Source organism: Oncorhynchus gorbuscha, linkage group LG22, assembly GCF_021184085.1.
Source record: "Oncorhynchus gorbuscha isolate QuinsamMale2020 ecotype Even-year linkage group LG22, OgorEven_v1.0, whole genome shotgun sequence".
Classification (NCBI taxonomy): domain Eukaryota; kingdom Metazoa; phylum Chordata; class Actinopteri; order Salmoniformes; family Salmonidae; genus Oncorhynchus; species Oncorhynchus gorbuscha.
The window spans coordinates 9,133,148-9,159,515 of record NC_060194.1 but is presented as its reverse complement, the minus strand read 5'-3'; the positions used below and the strand labels follow the sequence as shown (position 1 = coordinate 9,159,515).

The 26,368-nt window shown below is 41.0% G+C and overlaps 2 protein-coding genes and 1 non-coding gene across 6 annotated transcripts in view; 2 read left to right on the top strand and 1 right to left on the bottom strand.

The window, feature by feature from the left end:
- The window catches only part of LOC124009624 (probable G-protein coupled receptor 158), a 100,519-nt gene extending 95,703 nt beyond the window's left edge, over positions 1–4,816 (top strand). Inside the window, exon 11 of the mRNA XM_046321615.1 lies at positions 1,194–4,816. Within this exon, the coding sequence (XP_046177571.1) occupies positions 1,194–3,014 (1,821 nt within the window). The 3' untranslated portion in view covers positions 3,015–4,816. The remainder of the gene's footprint in view (positions 1–1,193) is intronic.
- Positions 4,817–9,278: 4,462 nt separating this feature from the next.
- The window catches only part of LOC124010207 (amyloid beta A4 precursor protein-binding family B member 1-interacting protein-like), a 30,476-nt gene continuing 13,386 nt past the window's right edge, over positions 9,279–26,368 (top strand). The window contains exons 1-11 of one of the 4 annotated variants that reach the window (XM_046322625.1): positions 9,279–9,421; positions 11,848–11,907; positions 15,603–15,690; positions 17,542–17,640; positions 18,079–18,323; positions 19,304–19,381; positions 19,641–19,800; positions 21,182–21,303; positions 21,670–21,744; positions 21,907–22,050; positions 24,518–24,628. In XM_046322625.1, the coding sequence (XP_046178581.1) occupies positions 11,848–11,907; positions 15,603–15,690; positions 17,542–17,640; positions 18,079–18,323; positions 19,304–19,381; positions 19,641–19,800; positions 21,182–21,303; positions 21,670–21,744; positions 21,907–22,050; positions 24,518–24,628 (1,182 nt within the window). In that variant the 5' untranslated portion in view covers positions 9,279–9,421. Of the gene's footprint in view, positions 9,422–11,847; positions 11,908–14,918; positions 14,980–15,602; positions 15,691–17,541; positions 17,641–18,078; positions 18,324–19,303; positions 19,382–19,640; positions 19,801–21,181; positions 21,304–21,669; positions 21,745–21,906; positions 22,051–24,517; positions 24,629–26,368 lie in introns of those variants that run through there. The other 3 variants (XM_046322627.1, XM_046322626.1, XM_046322628.1) reach the window with 3 other exon arrangements.
- Positions 18,757–18,811, bottom strand: LOC124010275. Its single transcript, XR_006834411.1, has one exon. It is a non-coding gene; the product is annotated as a U7 small nuclear RNA (small nuclear RNA).

The following is a 26,368-nucleotide window of genomic DNA, read 5'->3' as shown; positions in this document are numbered from 1 at the left end:
CTTAGTGCCAGCATCGGTTTGTGGTGGTAAATAGACAGCTACAAAAAATATAGATGAAAACTCTCTTGGTAAATTGTGTGTTCTACAGCTTATCATGAGATACTTTACCTCAGCCGTGCATAACTAGAGACTTAATTTATATTAGATTTTGTACACCAGCTGTTATTTACAAATAGACACAGACCGCCACCCCTTGTCTTACCGGAGGCAGCTGTTCTATCTTGTCGATGCATGGAAAACCCAGCCAGCTGTATGCTATCCATGTCGTTTTTCAGCCATGACTCTGTGAAACATAATATATTATGGTTTTTAATGTCTCTTGGTAGGATACTCTTGATCAGAGCTCATCCATTTTCTTATCCAATGATTGCACTTTGGCTAATAGGACTGATGGTAGAGGCGGATTACCCACTCGCCGTCGGAATCTTACAAGGCACCTCGATCTACGAACCCGATATCTCTGTCTCTTCTTCATGCGAATGACAAGGATTTGGGTCTGAAGTAAATCCTTCACGTCCGACTCGTTAAAGAAAAAATCTTTGTCCAGTATGATGTGCGTAATTGCTGTTCTGATATCCAGACGCTCTTTTCCGTCATAAAAGACGGTGGCAGAAACAATAGGTACAAAATAAGTTACAAATAACACGAAAAAACACACACAATAGCACAATTGGTTAGGAGCCTGTGAAATGGCAGCCATCTCCTCTGGCGCCATTCAGCTTATTTTACAGAGAAGAGACTGGTTAGATTAAGTACCCATTTGCTGCGTCTTAACAAAGGAAAATACATTTTGTTTGGGAACATGCCTAATCAATGAAGGCGTATCACTCACAGCACCACGTTTTAGTAATTAATTATCAATTTTAATTTGTATAGCGCAGTTCATTAGAGCAGATGCCAAAGTTTGATAAGGTAGAGATGTTGTGTCCCTTTTGTTTTTATGTATACGTAGGTATTTGGTTTGGAGAGAGCATGTAGATTAAAAACGGTATTGGCCCCGACACTGACCCCTGTGGGAAGTCACTACCTTGTGGCAATGTTCTGGTCTGTCAAGGAAATGGACCATGGTTAGTTTGTGTCTGTGATGTCAGAAAATGTCTGTAGCACAAACACTTTGAGTAATCATTTTCCTCCTTATGATTTCTCATCCACTTTTCTCTCTCTCAACACCTCTCTCTGTGTTGCTATTTTAGGATGAGCTAAAGAAGCTCTATGTCCAACTGGAGGTCTACAAGCGCAAGAAGATGTTGGCCAACAACCCCCATCTCCAAAAGAAGCGCAGCTCCAAGAAGGGCCTGGGCCGCTCCCTCATGAGGCGCATCACTGAGATCCCAGAGACTATGCACCGGCACGGCAGCCATGGCAGTCGTGAGGATCGTGACTGTAGTGAGCATGGGAGCAACCGGAGCACCCTTCGACGGAACCCCTTTGACCCATCCCACTCTGGTCACAAGTCCAGGGAAGACTCTCTGAAAAACAAGGTCCTTGGCCTGAAGAAATCGCACAGCTACGACCACGTCTGTGACCAAGGGGAGGAAACTGCTGACGGAGAGAGCTCGTGTGGGGACAAAATGGCTGCCGGTGAGGGTTCCTTGCTTGGATCCCTCATGAGGAGACAGGTGAAGAAGTCACCAGAGCATGCCCCAAGGGTTGAACCTTCCGAGTCCACTGAGTCAGTGCCCTTGGTCTGCAAGTCAGCCAGCGCGCACAACTTTACAGTGGATAAAAAGCCCATCCACCTGAGGACGTCCATCATGCAGAAGTCACTGAGTGTCATAACCAGTGCCAAAGAGAAGATGCCCGGGCTCACCAGCAAGACACATTGCGTGGAGGAAGCAAGCAAGAAGGGACTCAAGGGCTGCGATGGGAGGATGCTTTCTGAAGTGGACGAGGCGGAAGAGAAGGAGTGTTATCCCAAGATGATCATCAGCCAGTCGGTGGAGTACTCCAAGACGCCCATGGGCAAGATGGGCATCATGAAGCAGCAGGTGAGTGGCAGCCAGCCGTCCATCAATACAGAGCCAGGGAGAAACCTGTATGACCTCTCCGAGGTGTGCCCTTGGGATGTAGAGGACCCCCCAACCCCCTCGGAAGGAAGGTCACAGAAGCATGTGTCCATTGCTCTGGGAGAGACCACCACGGTCCACAGGGGGGGTGGTGGTGGTGGTGCGGTTAGCACCAAGGGCAGTCGCTCCCAACAGAAGCAACAGGGAGCCGCAGGGCAATCACCTGCAGGCCGACGTCGCTCCAAAGGTAAGGGTTGTGAACCAGACGAGGCCAGAGAAACAAGGAAGCCCAGGTCTCCCAGATCTCCGCTCCCCCTCAAACCAGAGGTGTGCCCCTGGGCCTTTGAGGAGCAGCCGGTGTTGGGAGGTGACTCAGACTCCATCTCCCCAGAGAGGATCAGAAGTAAGAAGAGTGTTACACCCACCGATGGGAAGCCCAAGATCCTCCACTCAGACTACTCCAAATCCACAGGGAGTCTGCTGCAGCCGCCCACCCTGATGGTGGACATCTGTCCCTGGGACTACAATGAAGCCCCTGCCCCGCCCTCCCCCAGCCAGGAGAAGAACTGCTCCAGCCCCACGCCTCACTCCAAGCGGAAACGAAAAGGCTCATGCTCCTACAAAGAAAGGGGTGAGAGAGAGAAAGGAGGGAGGGACAGGGAGGAAGAGAAGCAGCACAGGTCAAAGAGCAAGGAGAGGAGGAGCTCCTCCAGCAAGCCCCCGGAAAGACGACGTGTCAGCCAATCCTCGGAGGGCGGTTCGGTCACCGTGCCCGCGTCTGGGAGACGGAAAAGCTCGACAAGAGACCCGGAGGCGTCGGAGAACAAGAGAGCGGAGGCATGCCCGTGGGAGGTAGAGAACGCGCCAACCAACATGGCACAGACAAAAACTTCTCCAGCGAAAGAAAACTCTTTGAGTTCTAATTATAAACAACCCATGAGCACTGCCAAAAAGGTTGACGTTTGTCCGTGGGATTTTGAAGACAATGGGTCAGAGAAAAGTGCATGATATTTGACATAATGAACTTTATATGTTTTGTATTCACTGCACAAAAGCCCTGCGAACTGGGTTTTAAAGATAGGGAAAGTGTGGTGAAAAAAACAATGCACAATTTGCCTTGTGGTTATGTCAAAATCATATTGTGAAGAAAAACATGACACTACCATCTCTTAAAGCATTCCAAACAAAGTATTTGTTGTTTTGTTAGTTGTGTAATTATGCAACTTAAAGTCACTTTTCTGAAATGTAGAGGAAAGTGTTGTCGGTACTATTTGCTGGTAGATTTTCTCAGTTTGCATTTGTGCACGTTTTTTCACATTCTTCAATACATTAAATTGTGTCCTAAGAGTTCTCTTTGGCCTGAATCCTGCTTCTGTGCCATTTTTGTCAAGTAATGGTTGGAGTATGAGTTCAGAATGTTGGTCATTGGGAAGTACATCATGTCATTTCCATATTACGCACAGTGCATAGGTAATTATGCCTTCATTTTGGGCCTTATAGATTATACAAAGGATATGCATTTTGAGTGTTGAGCAGGAGAAATAGGTACATAGGTGAACCGTACATAGTTAACATTTAGTACATAGGTGGCAACATGATGATACATGCCCTGAAGGAAAAGTATCTCACCTGGTCTCCATTTAGTCAAACATGCTTTATGTTTGTAAAAAAAGGCAGAAGTTTATATTTGATGTATTAATTTCTCAAAAAAACTGCTGTAGCATGTGGCAAAGCACTTCCAAAAGTGTATTTATGTCCATTTGTCAACTTACATCCCAAAAATGTGGTAATGAATATGTAATACTTGATGTTGCCTACTATAATTCAATGTTCAAGTTCAAAGTTAAAATACAACTTAAACCATAAAGCTTTCAAGAATGTTTCTATGTGCATTCATCTGAAAATATGATATGGAAAAAATATTGAAGCAGTATTGTAATCCCAAAGGTTCCCCCCTCTTATACAATGTTGACATTCATTTACATATGTTAATTTTAGGTGAATCATTAACAAGTTTTGTCTTGTACTTTTCCCAAACATTTTTATTTGAAGGTTTATGTATAATCACTTCAGTGCTCTCTTATGGACCAAAAGCAAAGAAAAGTCAGATGGATTATACAGCATACAGTATTTGACTTTTGCTTGCTTTCCAAAATCCATGCAATTGCTTGATAACACCTTATAGTTGTTCACCTAAAATCAAATGCTTGTCAAAATAGTGTCACCATAGATTCCACACGGGTAGGTGTGTGTGTGTGCATTATTGCATGTGTGCGTGGGTGTGTACAGCGTGTGTGCATTATTGCATGTGTGTGTGCGTGTGTACAGTGTGTGTGTGTCTGCATCATTGCATTGCATGAAAAACGTTTAGCCACTTTAGCATTGTTACCGATTCCCTCTTCCTTTATTTATATGGCCTTTGTAACATTTTAGTGGTGGTGATTTGATCTACTCCACCAGTAACTAGTAACTCTTGTTGTTGAATGTTGTCAAAGACATAAGGGTCATGTTCATTATTGCAATGGAAAACTTTCGCAATGGAAAGAAACATTTCTTATTGGACAAGTTCGGTTTATTTCCTCCCTGTTTGTCTGTTTCCCTCCATTTGGTATCCTAGTGAATAAGATCTAGGTAATCAGGAACACGATGATGCTGTATGAATGCTACAGTGGCTTCTGCATGACACTAAACATGTTGGCCCAGCGTCTCACTGCTCTTCGCAAACCCTGCTCCATCAGACTGTTATGACTTGTTTGTTAATAAGTGAACTTGTACCACTATTGTATGCTTGCAATAAATATTCATATAAAACTCAATCTTATTTTCTGTTGTTATTTGATGGGTATTGTCGAACAGAGCTGACTAACCATGGTCTGGAGAGAATACCTACTACTTCATCACATAGAACAACACTAACCCCTGGTGGAGATAAGCATACATAACTGTAGACATAATGTTTTCTGTCATACCAAATCATTTCAAAGTCTCTGGAAGGGATTGTGTCGCTACTTAATTTGTTTGAATTTTGGAGAACATTGATTTTGGTTAGAACATACAAATATTACTGGCAGTGACAAGGTAAGCAAAACCAAAGGGTGGATTGCAGTTTTCTCCTTGTCCATAGACTGCTTTCAATAAGCAAAAAAATATGTACATTTGCAATTTGGCTGGTCTATCCATTTAAGGGGCTCATACATGCTTATGACAAGTCTTAAAATGTTACCTCCTCATCCTTGAATTGTTTTTACAGACTAGAATTTCACCAGGAGCCTAATATCAGTCTAATGAAGTCCTAGCAATATAATTTATGGTTGAACCAAACCGATTGCTCATCTGTAATGACCCTTAAGTTTTTAGACACTTAACGCATTAAATAAAATAAATGATTGAATATTGAATATAATGAAAATGAATGAATATGTATTGATATTGCATATCAGAGAAGGAGAAGCTTTTGGTCAGTGCTGGGTCAAGCTGGATACACAGAGGGACTGTGGGCTGTAGTTATTTTGTGTTCTGACAATGAACAAGAGAGGTTTTGTCTTGGTGACAACATGTAAACTATATTTTGTCTCCAATGTTTATTGAAAACATACAGTGCATTATGAAAGTATTCGACCCCTTCACTTTTTCCACATTGTGTTACGTTACAGCCTTATTATATAATGGATTCAAATGTTGTTGTCTTTCCCCTCATCAATATACACACAATACCCAATAATGACAAAGCAAAAACAGGTTTTTAGACATTTTTGCTAATTTATTAAAAGTAGCTCTTAGCCGTGGTATATTGGCCATATACCACACCCTCTCGTGCATTATTGCTTAATTATAAACCATATAGTTTGGGTCCTGGATCCTGATTAGTGGAATCAATTCAGAGTGTGTATATCAGACAACATACCACAGGTGTGATGGAAAAACAGTTGTTTACTGTTCTATTTATGTTGGTAACCAGTTTATAATAGCAATAAGGCACCTCTGGGGTTTCTGGTGTATGGCCAAAATACCACGGCTAAGGGCTGTACCCAGGAACATTGTTGCTTAAATATATAACAAACATTCCAACCATAATTAAAATATGTAGCCTACAGTCTTGTTAAAGCAGAGTTTAATGACCTTGATAAGCATGAGGTTTGGTGTCACAATGTTTACAAATGTGTGTATTACGGCAGTAAAGACTGGCACTTTGGCTGGTGGCATAATTGCTATTCTTATAACTCTAATTAGTGGTCATAGTAAGCCTACTATCTACTGGAATTAGCCACACATGTCTCTAAATGTCATGCTAAACGTGTGCTAATGCGAAGAGACACTAAAGCAGCAGCATAGCACATCTGGTATTACAAATGCATTTTATTGGAATCACTGTAAAAGAAATATATATACATATATATATATATATATATATATATATATGTATATATATATATATATATATATATATATATATATATATATATATATACATTTTATTCCAGCTCATTTGGGGTAAACAATATGTTTATATTACTTACATACTGTGTCCATGTTAAAACAATATAATTGTTTGTGGATGTCTAACACAACAGTGTACAACCCTAGTCTGGTAGTCTAGGGTCTCCTGAAAATTGTCATTATATGTACAGTATACATGTTTTTTTTTGTATTTAACCTTTATTTAACTAGGCAAGTCAGTTAAGAACAAATGGTTATTTGCAATGACGGCCTACCAGAAGGCAAAAGGCCTCCTGCGGGGACTGGGGCTGGGATTAAAAAGAAAAAAGAAAACATCACACACATCACTACAAGAGAGACACCATAACACTGCATAAAGAGAGACCTAAGACAACAACATAGCATGGCAGCAACACATGCCAACACAGCATGGTAGCAACACAACATGACAACAACATGGTAGTAACACAACGTGGCAGCAGCACAAAATGGTTGCAGCACAAAACATGGTACAAACATTATTGGGCACAGAAAACAGCACAAAGGGCAAGAAGGTAGAGACAACAATACATCACGCAAAGCAGCCATTATATAAGGCATGCAGAGGACACTCACATTAGAATATGGTTGCTAACATGAAACATACAGTGCCTTCAGAAAGGGCCTCACACCCCTTTATTTTTCCCACATTTTGTTGTGTTACAGCCTGAATTTAAAATAAGTATTCAACCCCTTTGTTATGACAAACCTAAATACGTTCAGAAGTTACAAATGTGCTTAACAAATCTCATAAGTTGCATGGACTCATTCCGTGTTCAATAATAGTGGTTAACATGATTTTTGAATGACTACACCATCTCTGTACCCTACGCACACAATTACCTGTAAGGTCCCTCAAGTACATATTCAGCCACAAAGACCAGGGAGGTTTTCGATGCCTCACAAAGAAGGGCACCGATTGGTGAAAATAAAAAAAGCATATGCTGAATATTCCTTTGAGCATGGTGAAGTTACTATTTAGGCTTTGGATGGTGTAACTATTACACCCAGTGACGACAAAGATACAGGCATCCTTCCTGACTAAGTTGCCGGAGAGGAAGGAAACTGCTCAGGGGTTTTACCAGATGAGATTTGACTTAAATTGGCTTGGAAATCAATGGAAAGACTTGAAAATGGCTGTCTAGCAATGATCAACAACCAACTTGACAGAGCCTAAAGCTACAATATGTCACTTTTTGGGAGAGTTATAGATCTTTCATTTCCATTGAAAGAAAGTCTAAGAGGCGGTAGAACTGTTCTATGTGGGCTGATTCTATGCTTCCTGTTCTGAAGTTTCGTTTTTGCGTCTTTTACATTTGGTTTTGTACACCAGCTTCAAAACAGCTGAATATAAAAAATGTTGATCATAGAAAACATATTTCACTGTGGTTTACATGGTACAATGATTCTCTACACAAGATACTGCTTGTTTTATCACATAATTTCAGTTTAGTAGAACTAAGTGAATTTTTGCAACCAGAAAATGTCAGAGCGATTTCTGCATAGTGCACCTGTAACATCTTAATAAAATAATAATAATAATGTGCAAATATTGTACAATCCAGGTGTGCAAAGCTCTTAGAGACTTACCCAGAAACACTCACATTTCTAATCGCTGCCAAAGGTGATTCTAAAATGTATTGACTCAGGGTTGTGAATACTTACATAAATGAGATATTTCTGTATTTCATTTTCATAAAATGTGCAAAAATTTCTAAAAACATGTTTTCCCTTTGTCATAATGGAGTATTGTTTGTAGACGGTGAGAAAAAAATATATTTTAATCCATTTTGAATTCAGACTGTAACACAGCAAAATATGGATTAAGTCAAAGGGTATAAATAAATTCATTAAAAATCCTACAATGTGATTTTCTTTCTCAGTTTTGTCTGTCATAGTTGAATTGTACCTATGATGAAAATTACAGGCCTCTCTCATATTTTTAAGTGGGAGAACTTGCACAATTGGTGGCTGACTAAATACTTTTTTGCCCCACTGTACGCTCACATACACATATATATGCATATTAGTGTCACACACGTTACATTATATTTCTGTATTTCATTTTCAATAAATTTGCTAATATTTAAAAAAAATGTTTTCACTTTGTTATTATGGAGTATATAGATGGTTGAGAAAACAAATCAATTAAATCTATCTTGAATTCAGGCTATAACATAACAACATGTGGAATAAGTCAAGGGGTATGAATAACTTCTGAATACCTCACTGTACATCAAATGTTTTACTTCAGTTAAATGATGCATTCTTGAAGAATGTAACAAAAAAATGCCTCACGAGCTTAATTCAACATTCCAACCCCATCAGAACCCCAAATATAAACAATAATTGTAAACAAATGAAATATAAACAAAACTTGTATAGCCTCAAAACTTGGGTAAAACTCTAATTTTGATATCATGAATGGTCAGTCCTTGCATCCATAGCTCTATGTCCATGAATTTGAGAGTGGTTACATTTCTCCATCCCATCCCATCCACAGTGGTGGGGTGTTGCTCTGTTATTGTTTGAACTGCTGATTTCCACAACCTATAGTCAAATTAAACAACACCTTTGATTTTCAGACTGAATATTAAATCCTCTATCAAATCTGGACAGGCGCAAGCAAATTCACAGTAAGTGTCAACCATTTTGTTGGCACCTATCCTGCGTCTTCAGACCAGTGCAGATTAAGGAGACAAGAAGAGGAAGCCACCTCATTGTTAGACACAAACCAAGCCTCTTCCTGAGTCATGTGACAGTAAGAAGGTCAACTTTCGCATAGAACAGGAAATAGAGCCCCTATCATTCAGTCTCAGTAGTCATACCATTTCCAATTCAACCCCACATGTGCAAGGTGCACATGTACTTAACGATACAATATCTTATATCTAATCTATTACCGAAGAGTAATCCAGGAGAACATTAAACTAGAAAAGGTAAACTCTCTGGTGATTTTTGACAGGATGCTGTTTATCTTTGACATTTGTGTCTTTTGACTTTTATTACATGACTTTGCTTCCTTAATATGTCGGTGAATAGATGCTTAGCATTACTTGTAGAGTTATGTTATGTTATGTTACCTTACAGTCTAGATTTGAGCTTTAATGCTTCTTCATAGTACTACCAAAGACAATTATGTGATTGTTACATTCAACTTTCTCATATTGGGCATTGTATTACTCTCATGTTCTGATGCAATGTGATAAAAAAGTTATACAATATTGTACAATACTCAGAAATACAGCCCATTGGCCAGTTAGGAAATACTTCAACAGCCACCGTTGGTTAAAGGGGCAATCTGGAATTGGTACATCCACTCTGGACATTTAAATGAATAAGATTGCCCCTTTAAAGTGAACACATCTTTCTACAGTAGCAGCCAGCAATTGTTTATGTACTCAATTATAAAACAGTTATAAAACAATTATAAAACAGTTATAAAACAAGTATAAAACAGAGGGACCATTTGAACACAAGAACATTCAACATATGTAGCCAGCCTATCGAGAACCACAGTATCTCTTTCTATGTACACTAAGTCATTGTTGATGATTAGGCATTGGTCACTCTCTCTGTCTGAACTTTAGTGAGTCACTTTATTGTGTCAGGGCAGAAGTAGCATGCCCACAGACCACATGTGGCATCCTTATGCTATTTTAAAAATCAAATACAATTTTATTGGCCACATGCGCCGAATAGAATTGACTGTGAAATGCTTACTTACGAGCCCATTCCCAACAATGCAAAGTTAAAAAGTAAGAAAAATATTTGCTAAATAAAATACAAAAACAAAATAGTAACACAATAAAATAACAATAATGAGGCTATATACAAGGAGTACCAGTATGTGTGTGTGTGTGTGTGTGTGTGTGTGTGTGTGTGTGTGTGTGTGTGTGTGTGTGTGTGTGTGTGTGTGTGTGTGTGTGTGTGTGTGTGTGTGTGTGTGTGTGTGTGTGTGTGTGTGTGTGTGTGTGTGTGTGTGTGTGTGTGTGTGTGTGTGTGTGTGTGTGTGTGTCTGTGTGTTAGAGTGTCAGCGTAGTACTGTATGTGTGTGTGTGTGTGGGTAGAGTCAATAGAGTGTGCATAGAGCCAGTGCAAAAAAGTCAGTGCAAAAAATAAAATACCCCAAAAAATGAGTAGTGGTTGTAGAAGGCCTCTCAAATTTGGTGAGACGATGCTCGTATCTGAACTGCATACTTGGAGAGATGATCCATTTGGCCAGAGCTGCCTGCTACACACGTACTGGTGCTTTTTTCCCTTCACGTTGACTAAATCATCCGCTAACCTGAACAGGCCTCGCTCAAAGAGCAGAAGACTTTGCTTATGGGATCGTTTATTGTTCAGTGTCACCCTCTGTGTCAATGCAGCTCTACTTTGATGGCCTCTAATGAAAACGTGTTTGTCTCTCACAGTCCAAGCAACATGGAAGCAACAATAGTGGTCACATAACACATTGTCACATTGCAGACTCTCCGTGGTACTATGGGCATGTTATTTCAAACATGCTAACTGGAGCACATTGGTTTAATTTGTAAGTCGCTCTGGATAAGAGCGTTTGCTTAATATAGCTCAAATTAGCAGTTATTGGCATTGGCTAGTATTATTTGATTATTTATTTATCCTTTATTTTACCAGGTAAGTTGACTGAGAACACGTTCTCATTTGCAGCAACGACCTGGGGAATAGTTACAGGGGAGAGGAATGAATGAGCCAATTGTAAACTGGGGATTATGAGGTGACTGTGATGATTTGAGGGCCAGATTAGGAGTTTAGCCAGGACACTGGGGTTAACACCCCTACTCTTACGATAAGTGCCATGGGATCTTTAATGACCTCAGAGAGTCAGGACACCCGTTTAACGTCCCATCTGAAAGACGGCACCCTACACAGGGCAGTGTCCCCAATCACTGCCCTGGGGAATTGGGATATTTTTTTAGACCAGAGGAAAGAGTGCCTCCTACTGGCCCTCCAAAACCACTTCCAGCAGCATCTGGTCTCCCATCAAGGAACTGCCCAGGACCAACCCTGCTTAGCTTCAGAAGCAAGCCAGCAGTGGTATGCAGGGTGGTATGCTGCTGGCAAAAGCCAAGGATGGATTACTGCCTCTCTTTGTCCATAGACTGCATTCAAAGTTCTGAAAGAAATATGGACATTTATAATTTGGCTGAACTATCCCTTTAATCATGATTATACAAGTTTAAGTGGCATTGGTTGTGCAGACCTATTCTCTGTCTGCCACAATAATGGTCCTTAGTGTTTATGTCAACATCAATGATGTCATGTTTAGGTATATAGGGCTCATTGATGGCCTTCTAGTGTGCAGACGCTTGTCTAAAATATGTCTGTTTGTTATCTGTAACAGATGGATGATATAGACTCCATGTTCACTGACCTGCTGGGAGAGATGGACCTCCTAACACAGGTGAGTTCTCACTGGGACCATTCTTATAAACTACACTTCCCCTGATTCATCAGAAGTGTTTTACCAGAAATGGACAAACCAGACATACGTCAGCTGTGTAAAAGTAGTTTTTGTTGAGACTCAGCAATGTAGAGGTGTAACCCAAAGCCTACAGTTGGAAATTAACCTTTGGGCTAAATCTGGAACATTTACAGAGGGTGTTGATTATTATGCATTAGCACTGTCAAATAAATAAAATAAAGTCAAATGAATGACGAGAAACATTATCTGGGTTGAGTAATGGACACAAGCCTGATATTAAGGTCATGGCACCAAGGTGTCCTCAAGCACTTTGTCCCTCCATGACACTAGTATGTACAGTATGTGGCTTGCCAGATGAAACATTAGATGCCATTAATAGAATCCTGGCTAATACCTATGTGCATGGTACATTGTATTCAGCAGTAAACTCCTCTTAAAGGGGAAGTTCAGTATTTTACAACTTTATATAAGATGGTTTCTCACCCTGTACGCAGTCTATGGGACCAGACAAACTGTAATCGATGGCTGAGTTTTCATTAAACAGCCACTAAAAACTACAGCTAACTTGAGACACTGCTAGCAAACAATCAATGGAAGTGATAGGGGCAACCGAGCAAATCAAACAACTCAATATCTGGTTTGATGCTGCCATATCACTTCCATTGATTTTTAGCTGCTAGCAGTAGATCGTGTTAGCTGTAGTTTGTAGTGGATGTAAAGAAAACCGAACGATTAATTACAGTTTCACCTGGCCCATAGACTTATTTCAGGGTGAGGAACCATAAAATACAGAACATCCCCTTTAATGAATGTAGCTCTAAGAACAAGAGTAGTAATTAGACCAAATGGCATTACGTTTAAATCGAAATCTACGGAATGGTTATTTATGTCAATTCAACCTCATATGGGCAGCCATCCTTTTGGAGAGCCACAAATATTGTGTCACTGTCTACAGTCTTATGCAAATTAGGAAGATAACCATTTGATTAGAATAATCATTCATCCTGAACTTAAGAGATCAAATGTTTTCAAATTTGACCATGATTGGATTGATACATAATTTGGATTACTTTCTGGGAGCATGGAGATCAACAGACCTCAGAATCCATCCATATGTTTCTCTCTATATTAATCAGGGTTCAGTTATATGCCAGGGGAGATCATATGTAGGTCACCCAGTTCTATAGACGGTTTACGATAGAGTGCATTCGGAAAGTCTTCAGACCCCTTGACTTTTACCACATTTGTTACGTTACAGACTTATTCTAAAATTGATCATCAATCTACACACAATACCCCATAATGACAAATTGAGAAAAGGTTTTTAATTTTTTTCCCAAATGTATTTAAAAAAGAACAGAAATACCTTATTTACATAAATATTCAAACCCTTTGTTGTGAGACTCAAAATTGGGCTCAGGTGCATCCTGTTTCCATTGATTATTGTTGAGATGTTTCTACAATTTGATTGGAGTCAACCTCTGGTAAATTAATTTGACTGGACATGATTCGGAAAGGCACACATCTGTCTATATAAGGTCCCATAGTTGACAGTGCATGTCAGAGCAAAAACCAAGCCATGCGGTCAAAGGAGTTGTCCGTAGAGCTCAGAGACAGGATTGTGTCGAGGCACAGATCTGGGGAAGGGTACCAAAACATTTCTACAGCATTGAAGGTCCCCAAGACCACAGTGGCATCGATCAATCTTAAATGGAAGACGTTTGGAACCACCAAGACACTTCCTAGAGCTGGCCACCTGGCCAAACTGAGCAATCGGAGGAGAAGGGCCTAGGTCAGGGAGGTGACCAAGAACCCGATGGTCACTCTGACAGAGCTCCAGATTTCCTCTGTTGTGATGGGCGAACCTTCCAGAAGGACAACCATCTCTGCAGAACCCCACTAATCAGGCATTTATGGTAGAGTGGCCAGACGGAAGCCACTCCTCAGTAAAAAGCACATGACGGCACGCCTGGAGTTCGCCAAAAGGCACCTAAAGGACTTTGGGACCATAAGAACCAAGATTCTCTGGTCTGATGAAACCGAGATTGAACGCTTTGGCCTGAATGTCAAGATTCACATCTGCAGGACACCTGGCACCATTCCTACGGGGAAGCATTGTGACGTCAGCATCATGCTGTGGGGATGTTTTTCAGCTGCAGGGACTGGGAGACTAGTCAGGATCGAGGCTAAGATAAATGGAGCAAAGTACAGAGAGATCCTTGATGAAAACCTGCTCCAGAGTTCTCAGGGCCTCTGGGGTGAAGGATCACCTTCCAACAGGACAACAACCCTAAGCACACAGCCAAGACAATGCAGGAGGGGCTTCTGGACAAGTCTCTGAATGTCCTTGAGTGGCCCAGCTAGAGCCTGGACTTGAACCCAATTGAACACCAGGGGAGCTAATGCAAGTCTTCAGATCTCAACTAAGATTACAGAACTATTTCTGTTTCAAATGCAGAGGTGCACAATATCAGGCCCTTGAGTTCTGCAGTTCTATAGATTTGCATATCAAGGCATCTTACCTTTCTGTTTTTGTAGCTAATTACTGCCAATATACAGTAAACTGTACTATGGTATAATGACTATGGTATTCACTGTAGATTTTTTTGCACAAAAACACTACAGTGAATACCTAGTATTTTTAGTATTGTACTACAGTCCCTAAAAACACTACAGTGAATATACAGTATAATACAATCTGCAAAAACCATACTTTCGTTACTTTAGTATATACTACAGTTTTACAGTATTTTTATACTAAGGTGTATTAAAAAATGTAAAATAGTGAAGTAATGAATGTAGGGTTTTTGCAGATTGTATTAAACTGTATATTTACTGTAGTGTTATTGAGGACATCAGTGTAGTATTTACTATGGTGTATTTGTTTTATTATCTTTGACATAGAGTGGAGGTTTTCTCCTTCAGGAAACCTACTGGAGAAATGCTAAAAGAGCACATTTCTGGAGAGACCTGAAAATAGCTGTGCAGCGACTCCAACCTGACAGAGTTTGAGAGGATCTGCAAAGAATGGGGGAAACTCCCCAAATACAGGTGTGCAAAGCTTGTAGCATCATACCCAAGGCGACTCGAGGCTGTAATCGCTGCCAAAGGTGTTTCAACAAGTACTGAGAAAAGGGTCTGAAAACTTATGTTAATATAATATTTATTTTGTTTTTTTCCCCCATACATTTGCATACAAATTACAAGCTGTTTTTGCTTTGTCATTACTGGGTATTGTGTGTAGAGTGATGAGGAAAAATGTTTTGAAATCAATTTTAGAATAAGGCTGTAACGTCACAAAATGTGGAAAAAGTGGAGAGGTCTGAATCCACTGTGTATGTTTTGCTGGAATTGCCTGCTGGGGACATTTATGAAAATATGACATATCAGATTAAATAATCACTTTCCTATGATATCACATCCTGACCGTAGTGCCGTTTTTTTGTTGTGTTTTTTGCATTCGAAGTATAAGGTTTGAATTTTGACTGTGTTCTGCACAGCTTATAAATGTGGCTTCTGAGATGGTCGTTGAAGAGGGTGTTCTTAGAATTCATGTAAAAATGTTGCAGATATTGTTGTAGTGTTCTCTATCTGTATTAGTGTTATGTAAAACATACAATTTCTTTCTGGTTCTGTACTATGCCAACATTTAATCTGAAACCATTTTTTTACAGAGTCTTGGGTATGAAATGGAGCCCTCAGAAATGTCATCCAGCTCACAGAGAGAAAACAACTTCTCTATTGGGTTCACAGATTTGAACGGTGAGAAACATAATGCAACAGTACATCAGCAAACAGTGGAAATTGTATCTTGACGCAGTAAGACCCAAGGGGGTGTAGTATATTGGCCATATACCACAAACCCAAAGTTTCCTTATTGCTATTATAAACTGGTTACCAACATAAATAGTACATTAAACAAGTATTTTTGCATCATACCGGTGGTATACAGTTGAAGACAGAAGTTTACATACATTAAGTTGTAGTCATTAAAACTAGTTTTTCAACCACTCCACAAATGTATTGTTAACAAACTATAGTTTTGGCAAGTCGGTTAAGACATCTACTTTGTGCATGATACAAGTCATTTTTCCATCAATTGTTTACAGACAGATTATTTCCCTTATAATTCATTGTATCACAATTCCAGTGGGTCAGAAGTTTACATACACTAAGTTGACTTTGCCTTTAAACAGCTTGGAAAATTTCAAAAAATGATGTCATGGCTTTAGAAGCTTCTGATAGGTTAATTGACGTCAATTGGAGGTGTACCTGTAGATGTATTTCAACGGCTACCTTCAAACTCAGCGCCTTTTTGCTTGACATTATGGGAAAATCAAAAGAAATCAGCCAAGACCTCTGAATTTTTTACCTCCACACGTCTGGATCATCCTTGGGAGCAATTTCCAAATGCCTGATGAAACAAAAATAAACCTGTTTGGCCATAATGACCAATGTTATGATTGGAGGAAAAAGGGGGGAGGCTTGCAAGCCCGAAGAACACCATCCCAACCGGGAAGCTCATGGGTGGCAGCATCATGTTGTGGGTGTGCTTTGCTGCAGGAGGAACTGGTGCATTTCACAAAATAGATGGCTTCATGAGGAAAGAAAATTATGTGGGTATATTGAAGCAACATCTCAAGACATCAGTCAGGAAGTTAAAGCTTGATCGCAAATGGGTCTTCCAAATGGACAATGACATCAAGTATACTTCCAAAGTTGTGGCAAAATGGCTTAAGGACAACAAAGTCAAGGTATTGGAGTGGCCATCACAAAGCCCTGACATCAATCCCATAGAAAATTTGTGGGCAGAACTGAAAAGTGTGTACGAGCAAGGAAGCCTACAAACCTGACTCAGTTACACCAGCTCTGTCAGGAGGAATGGGCCGAAATTCACCCAACTTATTGTGGGAAGCTTGTGGAAGGCTACCTGAAACGTTAGACCCAAGTTAAACAATTTACAGGCAATGTTGCCTAATACCAATTGAGTGTATGTAAACGTCTGTCCCACTGGGAATGTGATGAAAGAAATAAAAGCTGAAATAAATCATTTTCATCTACTATTATTCTGACATTTCACATTCTTAAAATATAGTGATCCTAACTGACCTAAGATAGGGATTTTTACCAGAATTAAATGACAGGATTTGTGAAAAACTGAGTTTAAATGTATTTGGCTAAGGTGTATGTAAACTTCAGATTTCAACTGTATTTAAGCAATAAGGCCTGTGGTACATGGCTAATATTTCACGGCTAAGGGCTGTTCTTAGGCACGACGGAAGCCAATCAGCATTCAGCCAATAGCAGTGGTATATTGGCCATGCACCACAAGTTCCCGAGGTGCCTTACTGCTATTGTAAATTGTTTCCAAACGTAATTAGAGCAGGAAAAATGTATGTCGGCTCAAACCACATTTCTAGCTATGCCAGGCAAAAAACTGGCATCGTCAGCTCCTTATGGATGTATCCACATGATTGTCAATAGGAAACAGCTTAAACAAATGCAAATGCAGCTACTTTGCTGTTGTTTAATATTTAATATCAATTAAAATGTTTCATTTCTACCAGTAAATGTGTACTTTAGTATTGTTTTCTTTGGAAACTGTGGTATTAGCGGATGAACGCCTTCGTTCTGTACATTACCTTGGAAAAAGGAACTACACAAAGGGACTCAGCTCCACCTCATCATGCTTCGTCGTCCCTTATCTCCAAGGTACAATCTTAGAAAAAAAGGTGCTATCTAGCACCAAAAAGGGTTCTTCAGCTGTCTCCATAGGAGAACACTTTGAAGAACCCGTTTTGGTTCCATGTAGAACCCTTTCCACAGAGGGTTCTAACTGGAACCCAAAAGGGTTCTCCTATGGGGACTTCCGAAGAACCCCTTTGGAACCCTTTTTTCTAAGAGTGTAATGTACTGAACATCTGCATGTATCCCTTACATATACATATGGCTGAAATACTGGACCCAAACTACCTGGTTTACAATTAGAGTTGATGCATATAACAAATATTGTAAGTCCTGCTTGCCAATAGCAACCTTATTAAGCACATTTCACTAGTACATGAGTTAGAATGGTAAAAGTATTCATAAGAAGGGAAGTGGTTGCGTTATCACGTCTAAGACCCCTCATTTCCCATCTTCCTCTGGCAGAATCTCTAAATGCGCTAGAGGATCATGACCTGGACGCTCTGATGGCTGATCTGGGGTCAGATTTGTCAGAGACAGAGGAGAAACTGAACGCAACCAAGACGGGACATGTCCACACACAGCAGCACAAGTCTGGCTATTCCACCCAACAACAACATGTCCAAGCACCTATCTCCTTGTCCCAAATGTCATCGCTGGCATCCTCCTCATCCTCTCTACCTCCTGAACCCCCCAAACCACTTCCACCGGTAACTATGACTGTGTAACCCTATGCATTAGCCAGGGCAGCTAATGCAAGTCTTCAGATCTCAACTAAGATTACAGAACTATTTCTGTTTCAAATGCAGAGGTGCACAATATCAGGCCCTTGAGTTCTATTGATTTGCATATCAAGGCATCTTACCTTTCTGTTTTTGTAGCTAATTACTGCCAATATACAGTAAACTGTACTATGGTATAATTATCTATGGTATTCACTGTAGATGTTTTGTACAAAAACACTACAAAAGTGAATAATTACTAAGATGTATTAAAATACTGTAAAATAGTAGTATATACTAAAGTAATGAATGTAGGGTTTTTGCAGATTGTATTATACTGTATATTTACTGTAGTGTTATTGAGGACATCAGTGTAGTATTTACTATGGTGTATTTGTTTTATTATCTTTGACATAGGAGTGGAGGCTTTCTCCTTCAGGAAACCTACTGGAGAAATGCTAAAAGAGCAAATTCTCCATAACCTATAGCTAGGTATGACTGTGGTCTGAAAGGATAGTTCTATGAACGGATAGTTCAGAGCCTCTGCTCTTTTCTATAAACTGTACGGAACACAATGTATGTTCTATACTCTGCATGTAGGTTTCTCAGTTATGGGTGGCACGAATTGCGAATGAGCGGAGTATATGCAAATAAGATACAGTAGTGTTTTTGCTAGTGTTTTTGCTGACATTACTGTAGTATTTACTACAGTGTTATTTTGGTTAATACTGTAGTATTTACTATAGTATTTTACAGTATACTATAGCATTGTATGGTAAGTACTACACATGATCAAGGGATACTACAGTGTGTAGTAGTATGGTATTCTACAGTATACTACAGTTTACTATAGAATTCTACTGTAAGTACTGTAGTTTTCTATAGTAAACTAATATTTTTTCATGTGGGTGTGGCACTTTTTCACATTCCTGCTCTTTTAATCAAACAGTATACTAAAATTTTTCCAGGGAGAGGCCGAAGCACAAGCCAAAACGGACAAAATCAAGCTGGCTCTGGAGAAGCTAAAAGAAGCCAAAGTTAAGAAGGTATAGTGGGTTAATTTCACTAAACCCGGCTATAACAGCTTCACATTGTAAGGATTTGAGCTACCCCTATATCATGCAAAGAACTTTGAATTGGCTAAAAATGCAAATATATGCAAATGTTTCTAGTTATCATTGTTTATTACTAGAATGGCAATCCCCATTTAAGTCAACATTCTGTGATGGGTGGGCCAGCAGTCATATTGAGTGTACTCAATAAGTACTTACATTTCAATGGCTATTTGTGTGTACCTCCTGGTAGTTGGTAGTGAAGGTGATGATGAGTGATGGCAGCTCCAAGACACTGATGGTGGACGAGAGACAGACGGTCAGGGACGTGCTGGATAATCTGTTTGAGAAGACCCACTGTGACTTCAGCATGGACTGGAGCCTGTGTGAGACCAACCCCGAGCTGCAGACGGGTGAGAATCATACACACCAGACCTTGGTTCAGGTGGTATTTGTTTTCTGTCTGGCTGAAGCCCGGCTGAAGCTGGGCACTTCTGTCTGGCTGAAGCCCGGCTGAAGTGCCAGTTGGGTCAGGTTTGCACTTTTTGGGCTCTTCCATTGGTTCCATTGCACCAAGCAAGCTCAATCAAGTGCAGTCAAGGTACACTATATATACAAGAGTATGTGGACACCCCTTCAAATGAGTGGTTTCAGCTATTTCAGCCACACTCATTGCTGACAGTTGTGTAAATCGAGTACATAGCCATGCAATCTCCATAGACAATCATTGGCAGTAGAATGTCCTTACTGAAGAGCTCAGTGACTTTCAACGTGGCACCGTCATAGGATGCCGCCTTTCCAACAAGTCAGTTTGTCAAATATCTGTCCTGCTAGAGGTGATGTTATCATGAAGTGAAAATATCTAGGCGCAACAACGTCTCACAAAATGGGACTGCCGAGTGCTGAAGTGCGTAGCGCGTAAAAATCATCTGTCCTCGGTTGCAACACTCACTACCGAGTTCCAAACTGCCTCTGGAAGCAACGTCAGCACAATAACTATTCGTCAGCAACTTCATGAAATGGGTTTCCATGGCCGGGCAGCCACACACAAGCCTAAGATCACCATGCGCAATGCCAAGCGTCGGCTGGAGTGGTATAAAGCTTGCCACCACTGGACTCTGGAGCAGTGGAAACACGTTCTCTGGAATGATGAATCACGCTTCACCATCTGGCAGTCTGACGGACGAATTTGGGTTTGGCGGATGCCAGGAGAACGCTACCTGTCCAAATGCATAGTGGCAACTGTAAAATTTGGTGGATGAGGAATAATGGTCTGGGGGTGTTTTTATGGTTCGGGCTAGGCCCCTTAGTTCCAGTGAAGGGAAATCTTAATGATACAGCATGCAATTAAATTCTAGGCGAAGAGGACTGGCCACCCCTCAGAGACTGGTTCCTCTCTAGTTTTCTTCCTAGGTTCCTGCCTTTCTAGGGAGTTTTTCCTAACCACTGTGCTTCTACATCTGCATTCATTGCTGTTTGTGGTTTTAGGCTAGGTTTCTGTATAAGCACTTTGTAACATCTGCTGATGTAAAAAGGTTGATTTGATTTGTGCTTACAACTTTGTGGCAATCGTTTGTGGAAAACCCTTTCCTGTTACAGAATAGCAATACCCCTGTGAAAAAAGGGAGGCCCATACAGAAATGGTTTGTCGATATCGGTGTGGATGAACGACCAGGTGTCCACATATGTTTGGTAATTTAGTGTACTTTAGGTATGATTTAAGATATGACATTGTATGATTGATGTATATCATTTTCATAAAGAAATGAGGCTCCTCTTTTGTTCTCAATGCAGAAAGGGGGTTTGAAGACCATGAATATCTAGTGGAGCCTCTTTCTGCATGGACACGAGACAGTAAAAACCAAATCATTTTCCTTCTGAGACCCAACAAATATCTCTTCTTCAAGGACCCCCAGGTGAGTACAGTAGGGAACTGGGCACCAAACATTAAGCACCAAACGGAAGAAAATAGACTGAAACAGGGAGAAGTTACCTGGACTTCTACCCCCCCAATAAAATATTTGTTGTTTTCTGTTGCAAGCTCTTTAAAACGGTTTCCATTTCGTGCCCATATGAACATGACCCATGTTCACAAAATAGTGCAGTTAACTGTGCTTTCTAATTTAAGCCAATGATCTGTCTCTACTTCTGCCAACGTTTTACCAAACAAAAAAAGTGGTTTAAGTAGAGACAAACTAGCAACCAAGCTCTTTGTTTTAGTTCCATTATTTATATCATTGTGCTGACATTGTCTTTTCGCTTTTTTTCACGTCAACTTCAAGATATTCTACCTATGGAAGAAAGACCAAAAATGTATTAATGAGATAAAAGAAAGGCATAAGGAACTTCTGCTAAAGGTGAGTTATCACAAACACACCTGTAGTCTTCTCTATAGCCTATACAGTACACACATTTACTATACCAATATTTTGTTGGTGTTCTCCTTCCTCTTGAGCAAATCAGGCTTATCTAAACCCTCAAACACTTCCACAAACCTTATTTTTTATTTCTGAGTCCAGGAAAACTTTGATGGGCCTTCTCTCATCGTCCCAGACCTGGAGGGGCTGCTGTATCTGAGAGAGGACGGGAAGAAATCGTGGAAACGTCGCTACTTCCTGCTCAGGGCATCTGGGATATATTATGTGCCTAAAGGAAAGACAAAGGTACAGGAAGTGAAAGGAGTACCAAGGCACTCTAAATATAATTTATTAAAATGCATGTATTTGTATGGCATGTTCAATGGGAAACAAAGATTATGAACCCAGATGCATTTCGGCTGCATGTCCTTCGTCACAGCAAGTTGAGTAAACATCTTGTCAATACATATTCTTGCACATAAAGTATATTGTATAGGCAGGAATTAATATAAAAACGTATTGTATTCAGACCCCTTGACTCTTTCCACATTTTGTTACATTACAGCCTTATTGATTACATTTTTTTTAATCCTCATGAATCTACACACAATACCCCACAATGGCAAAAACTTCTACAAATATATTAAAAATAAAAAACAGAAATACCTTATTTACATAAGTATTCAGACCCTTGGCTATGATACTCAAAATTGAGCTTAGGTGCTTCCTGGGGATGTGACCAAGATGTGACCAAGAACCCAATGGTCACTCTGACAGAGCTCCAGAGTTCCTATGTGGAGATGGGATGGGAGAACCTTCCAGAAGGACAACCATCTCTAAACCACTCCACCAATCAGGCATTTATTGTAGAGTGGCCAGATGGAAGCCACTCCTCAGTAAAAAGGCACATGACAGCCCACTTGGAGTTTGCCAAAAGGCACTTAAAGGACTTTTAGACCATGAGAAACAAGATTCTCTGGTCTGATGAAACCAAGATTGAACTGTTTGGCCTGAATGCAAAGCGTCACGTCTAGAGGAAACCTGGCACCATCCCTATGGTGACGCATTGTGGTGGCAGCATCATGATGTGGGGATGTTTTTCCGAGACTAGTCAGGATCGAGGCAAAGATGAATGGAGCAAAGTAACTCTGCAGCGATCCACCAATCAGGCATTTATGGTACAAACAGTGTAGTTATTCCCTCAGCAAGGCAATCAAACAAGACAAATTTCAGTGTGGAGACAAAGTGGAGTCGCAATTCAACAGCTCAGACACGAGACATATGTGGCATGGTCTAAAGACAACCACGGACTACAAAAGGAAAACCAGCCACGCCACGGACACCGACGTCTTCCTTCCAGACAAACTAAACACCTTCTTTGCCCGCTTTGAGGATAATACAATGCCACCGACGCGGCCCGCTATACCAAGGACTGTATTCACTCCTCCTTCGTGGCCTACGTGAGTAAGACATTTAAATGTGCTAACCCTCGCAAGGTTGCCGGCCCAGACAGGATCCCTCGCTGCGTCCTCAGAGCATGTGCAGACCAGCTGGCTGGTGTGTTTACGGACATATTCAATATCTCTCTATACCAGTCTGCTGTCCCCACATGCTTCAAGATGGCCACCATTGTTCCTGCACCCAAGAAGGCAAAGGTAACTGAACTAAATGACTATCGCCCCGTAGCACTCACTTCTGTCATCATGAAATGCTTTGAGAGACCGGTCAAGGATCATATCACCTCCACCTTACCTGTCCTCCTAGACCCACATCAATTTGATTACAGTCCCAATAGGTCCACAGACGATGCAATCGCCATCACACTGCACACTGCCCTATCTCATCTGGACAAGAGGAAAACCTATGTAAGAATGCTGTTAATTGACTATAGCTCAGCATTCAACACCATAGTACCCTCCAAGCTCATCATTAAGCTCGAAGCCCTTGGTCTTAACCCCGGCCTGCGCAATTGGGTCCTGGACTTCCTGACTGGCCGCCCCCAGGTGGTGAAGTTAGGAAACAACATCTCCACTTCGCTGATCCTCAACACTGGGGCCCCACAAGAGTGCGTGCTCAGCCCCCTCCTGTACTCCCTCTTCACCCATGACTGCATGGCCATGCAAGTCTCCAACTCAATCATAAAGTTTGCAGATGACACAACAGTAGTAGCCTTGATTACCGACAATGATGAGACAGCCTATAGGGAGGAGGTGAGGACACTCAGAGTGTGGTGTCAGGAAAACAACCTCTCACTCAACATCATCAAAACAAAGGAGATGATCATGGACTTCAGGAAACAACAGAGGGAGCACCCCCCTATCCACAACGATGGAACAGCAGTGGAGAAGGTGGAAAGCTTCGAGTTCCTTGGCATACACATCAAGGACAAACTGAAATGCTCCACCCACACAGACAGTGTGGTGAAGAAGGCGCAACACCGCCTCTTCAACCTCAGGAGGCTGAAGAAATATATCTTGTCACCTAAACCCTCACAAACATTTACAGATGCACAATTGAGAGCATCCTGTCGGGCTGTATCATCGCCTGGTATGGCAACTGCACTGCCCACAACCATATGGGTCTCCAGAGGGTGGTGTTCAAAATAGTTTCTGATTTTCATAATTGTATGTTCGTTAATAATGGGAAAATATGGTAATTTTCACAATTTCCTGAAAAGTCTAAATTTTTAGAGATAAGATGTTTTCATCAGACAGAGACGATATAACCTAAAGTCTACTTATTCAGGTTTTCTCATGTTTTTCTTCTTTGACAGACATCCAGGGACCTGGCGTGCTTCATTCAGCTTGACAAAGTCAATATCTACACCACCACTGATTACAAACAGAAATACAAAGCACCATCTGATTTCTGCTTCATCCTCAAGGTAGGCCATCCATCTTGGAAGAAATATTAACAGATGTTATCAGTGTGTCACAGTGGAAATTTGTCTTCTGCTCTTCTCCAATCGACTCGCTGAGGTAACAGACCGGGTAACACACACACACACATCTTTGACAGGCTGAACAAATTCACAGTGCAATGGTCCTGGAGCACATTTGGGGGTTTAAACCAGGTTCAGGGTTTAGACTAACTGGGTGAAAAGTTAGTGTCCATGTTTGGCCAATTTGGCAAATCGATTTGTTGAAAACTATTTGAAGACTGATAGTCAGATGTTATGGGAAAAATCTATTTCCACCTCAATACTGTACATTTGCAACATTTAAAAATGCAAAGTTTTGAGGGCCAGCAGGGAAGAAAATAAGCTGATAACTTAATTCTGAATATTTGCATGTTTAAATATAGGCTAGATGTGTTCGACAGGAAGTTGTGCACTGCAACTACTTTAACATATTGGCAATGCACCACCACACACAGACAGACCCACATGTTTCCCACGGTGATCTCTAAAGGATCACACAAAACCAGCTGTTATGTGGAACGAGAGAGACTGAGAATACAAGACAATCAGAGAGACAGACAGGGGTCAACTTAAACGACGTAATGTCAGTCTTCAAGGAGGAGGCATTTTAATAAGGAATATTTTCCTTACCCAGAATAGGACTTGCTCAGACAGAACGAAAGCAGGGGGAAGTGAGGTGTTAGTTGGTTGAAGTGTAAAGCAGCTCTGACATGCTGGGTTGTGGTTTCCCTTCAAAATAATGATTGGTGTCGGGTATTTAGAACCTTGCAACTTGGTTAAACTGTGTATGTTGGTCTTTACTACAACAACTACAATTTACCGCTCAGCCCCTATGTGCTCTCCAGAACTGGATTCAAATGCTATTTAAAATCTTTCTAATACTTTGTGTTTGCTTTAGCCTGCTTGGAGTGTCAGAAGAGCAGGATTTTCCCTTTTTGCTATTATTCTATTGGTTCCATTGTGCCAGGCAAGCTTAATCAAGCCCAGCTAAAATATTTGGAAAAATTTGACATAGTTCGTGATCCCAGATCTGCCCCCATGTTCTCTCTACAGTTACACCTCACATTTTCAGGAAATTAGTTAAGTTTATGATAGTGGTGGTTCTCATGGTAAGGTCACACCAGCAAGGAAATAAATGTAGAAAATAAAACCCCTACAAATCAGCCGGGCTAGACAATCTGGACCCTTTCTTTCAAAAACTTATCTGCCAAAATTGTTGCAACCCCTATTACTAGCCTGTTCAACCTCTCTTTCGTGCCGTCTCAGATTCCCAGAGATTGGAAAGCAGCTGCGGTCATCCCCCTCTTCAAAGGGGGGGGGGCACTCTTGACCCAAACTGCTACAGACCTATATCTATCCTACCCTGCCTTTCTAAGGTCTCCGAAAGCCAAGTCAACAAACAGATTACCGACCATTTCGAATCCCACCGCACCTTCTCCGCTATGCAATCTGGTTTCAGAGCTGGTCATGGGTGCACCTCAGCCACGCTCAAGGTCCTAAACGATATCTTAACCGCCATCGATAAGAAACAATACTGTGCAGCCGTATTCATTGACCTGGCCAAGGCTTACGACTCTGTCAATCACCACATCCTCATCGGCAGACTCGATAGCCTTGGTTTCTCAACTGATTGCCTCGCCTGGTTCACCAACTACTTCTCTGATAGAGTTCAGTGTGTCAATTCGGAGGGCCTGTTGTCCGGGC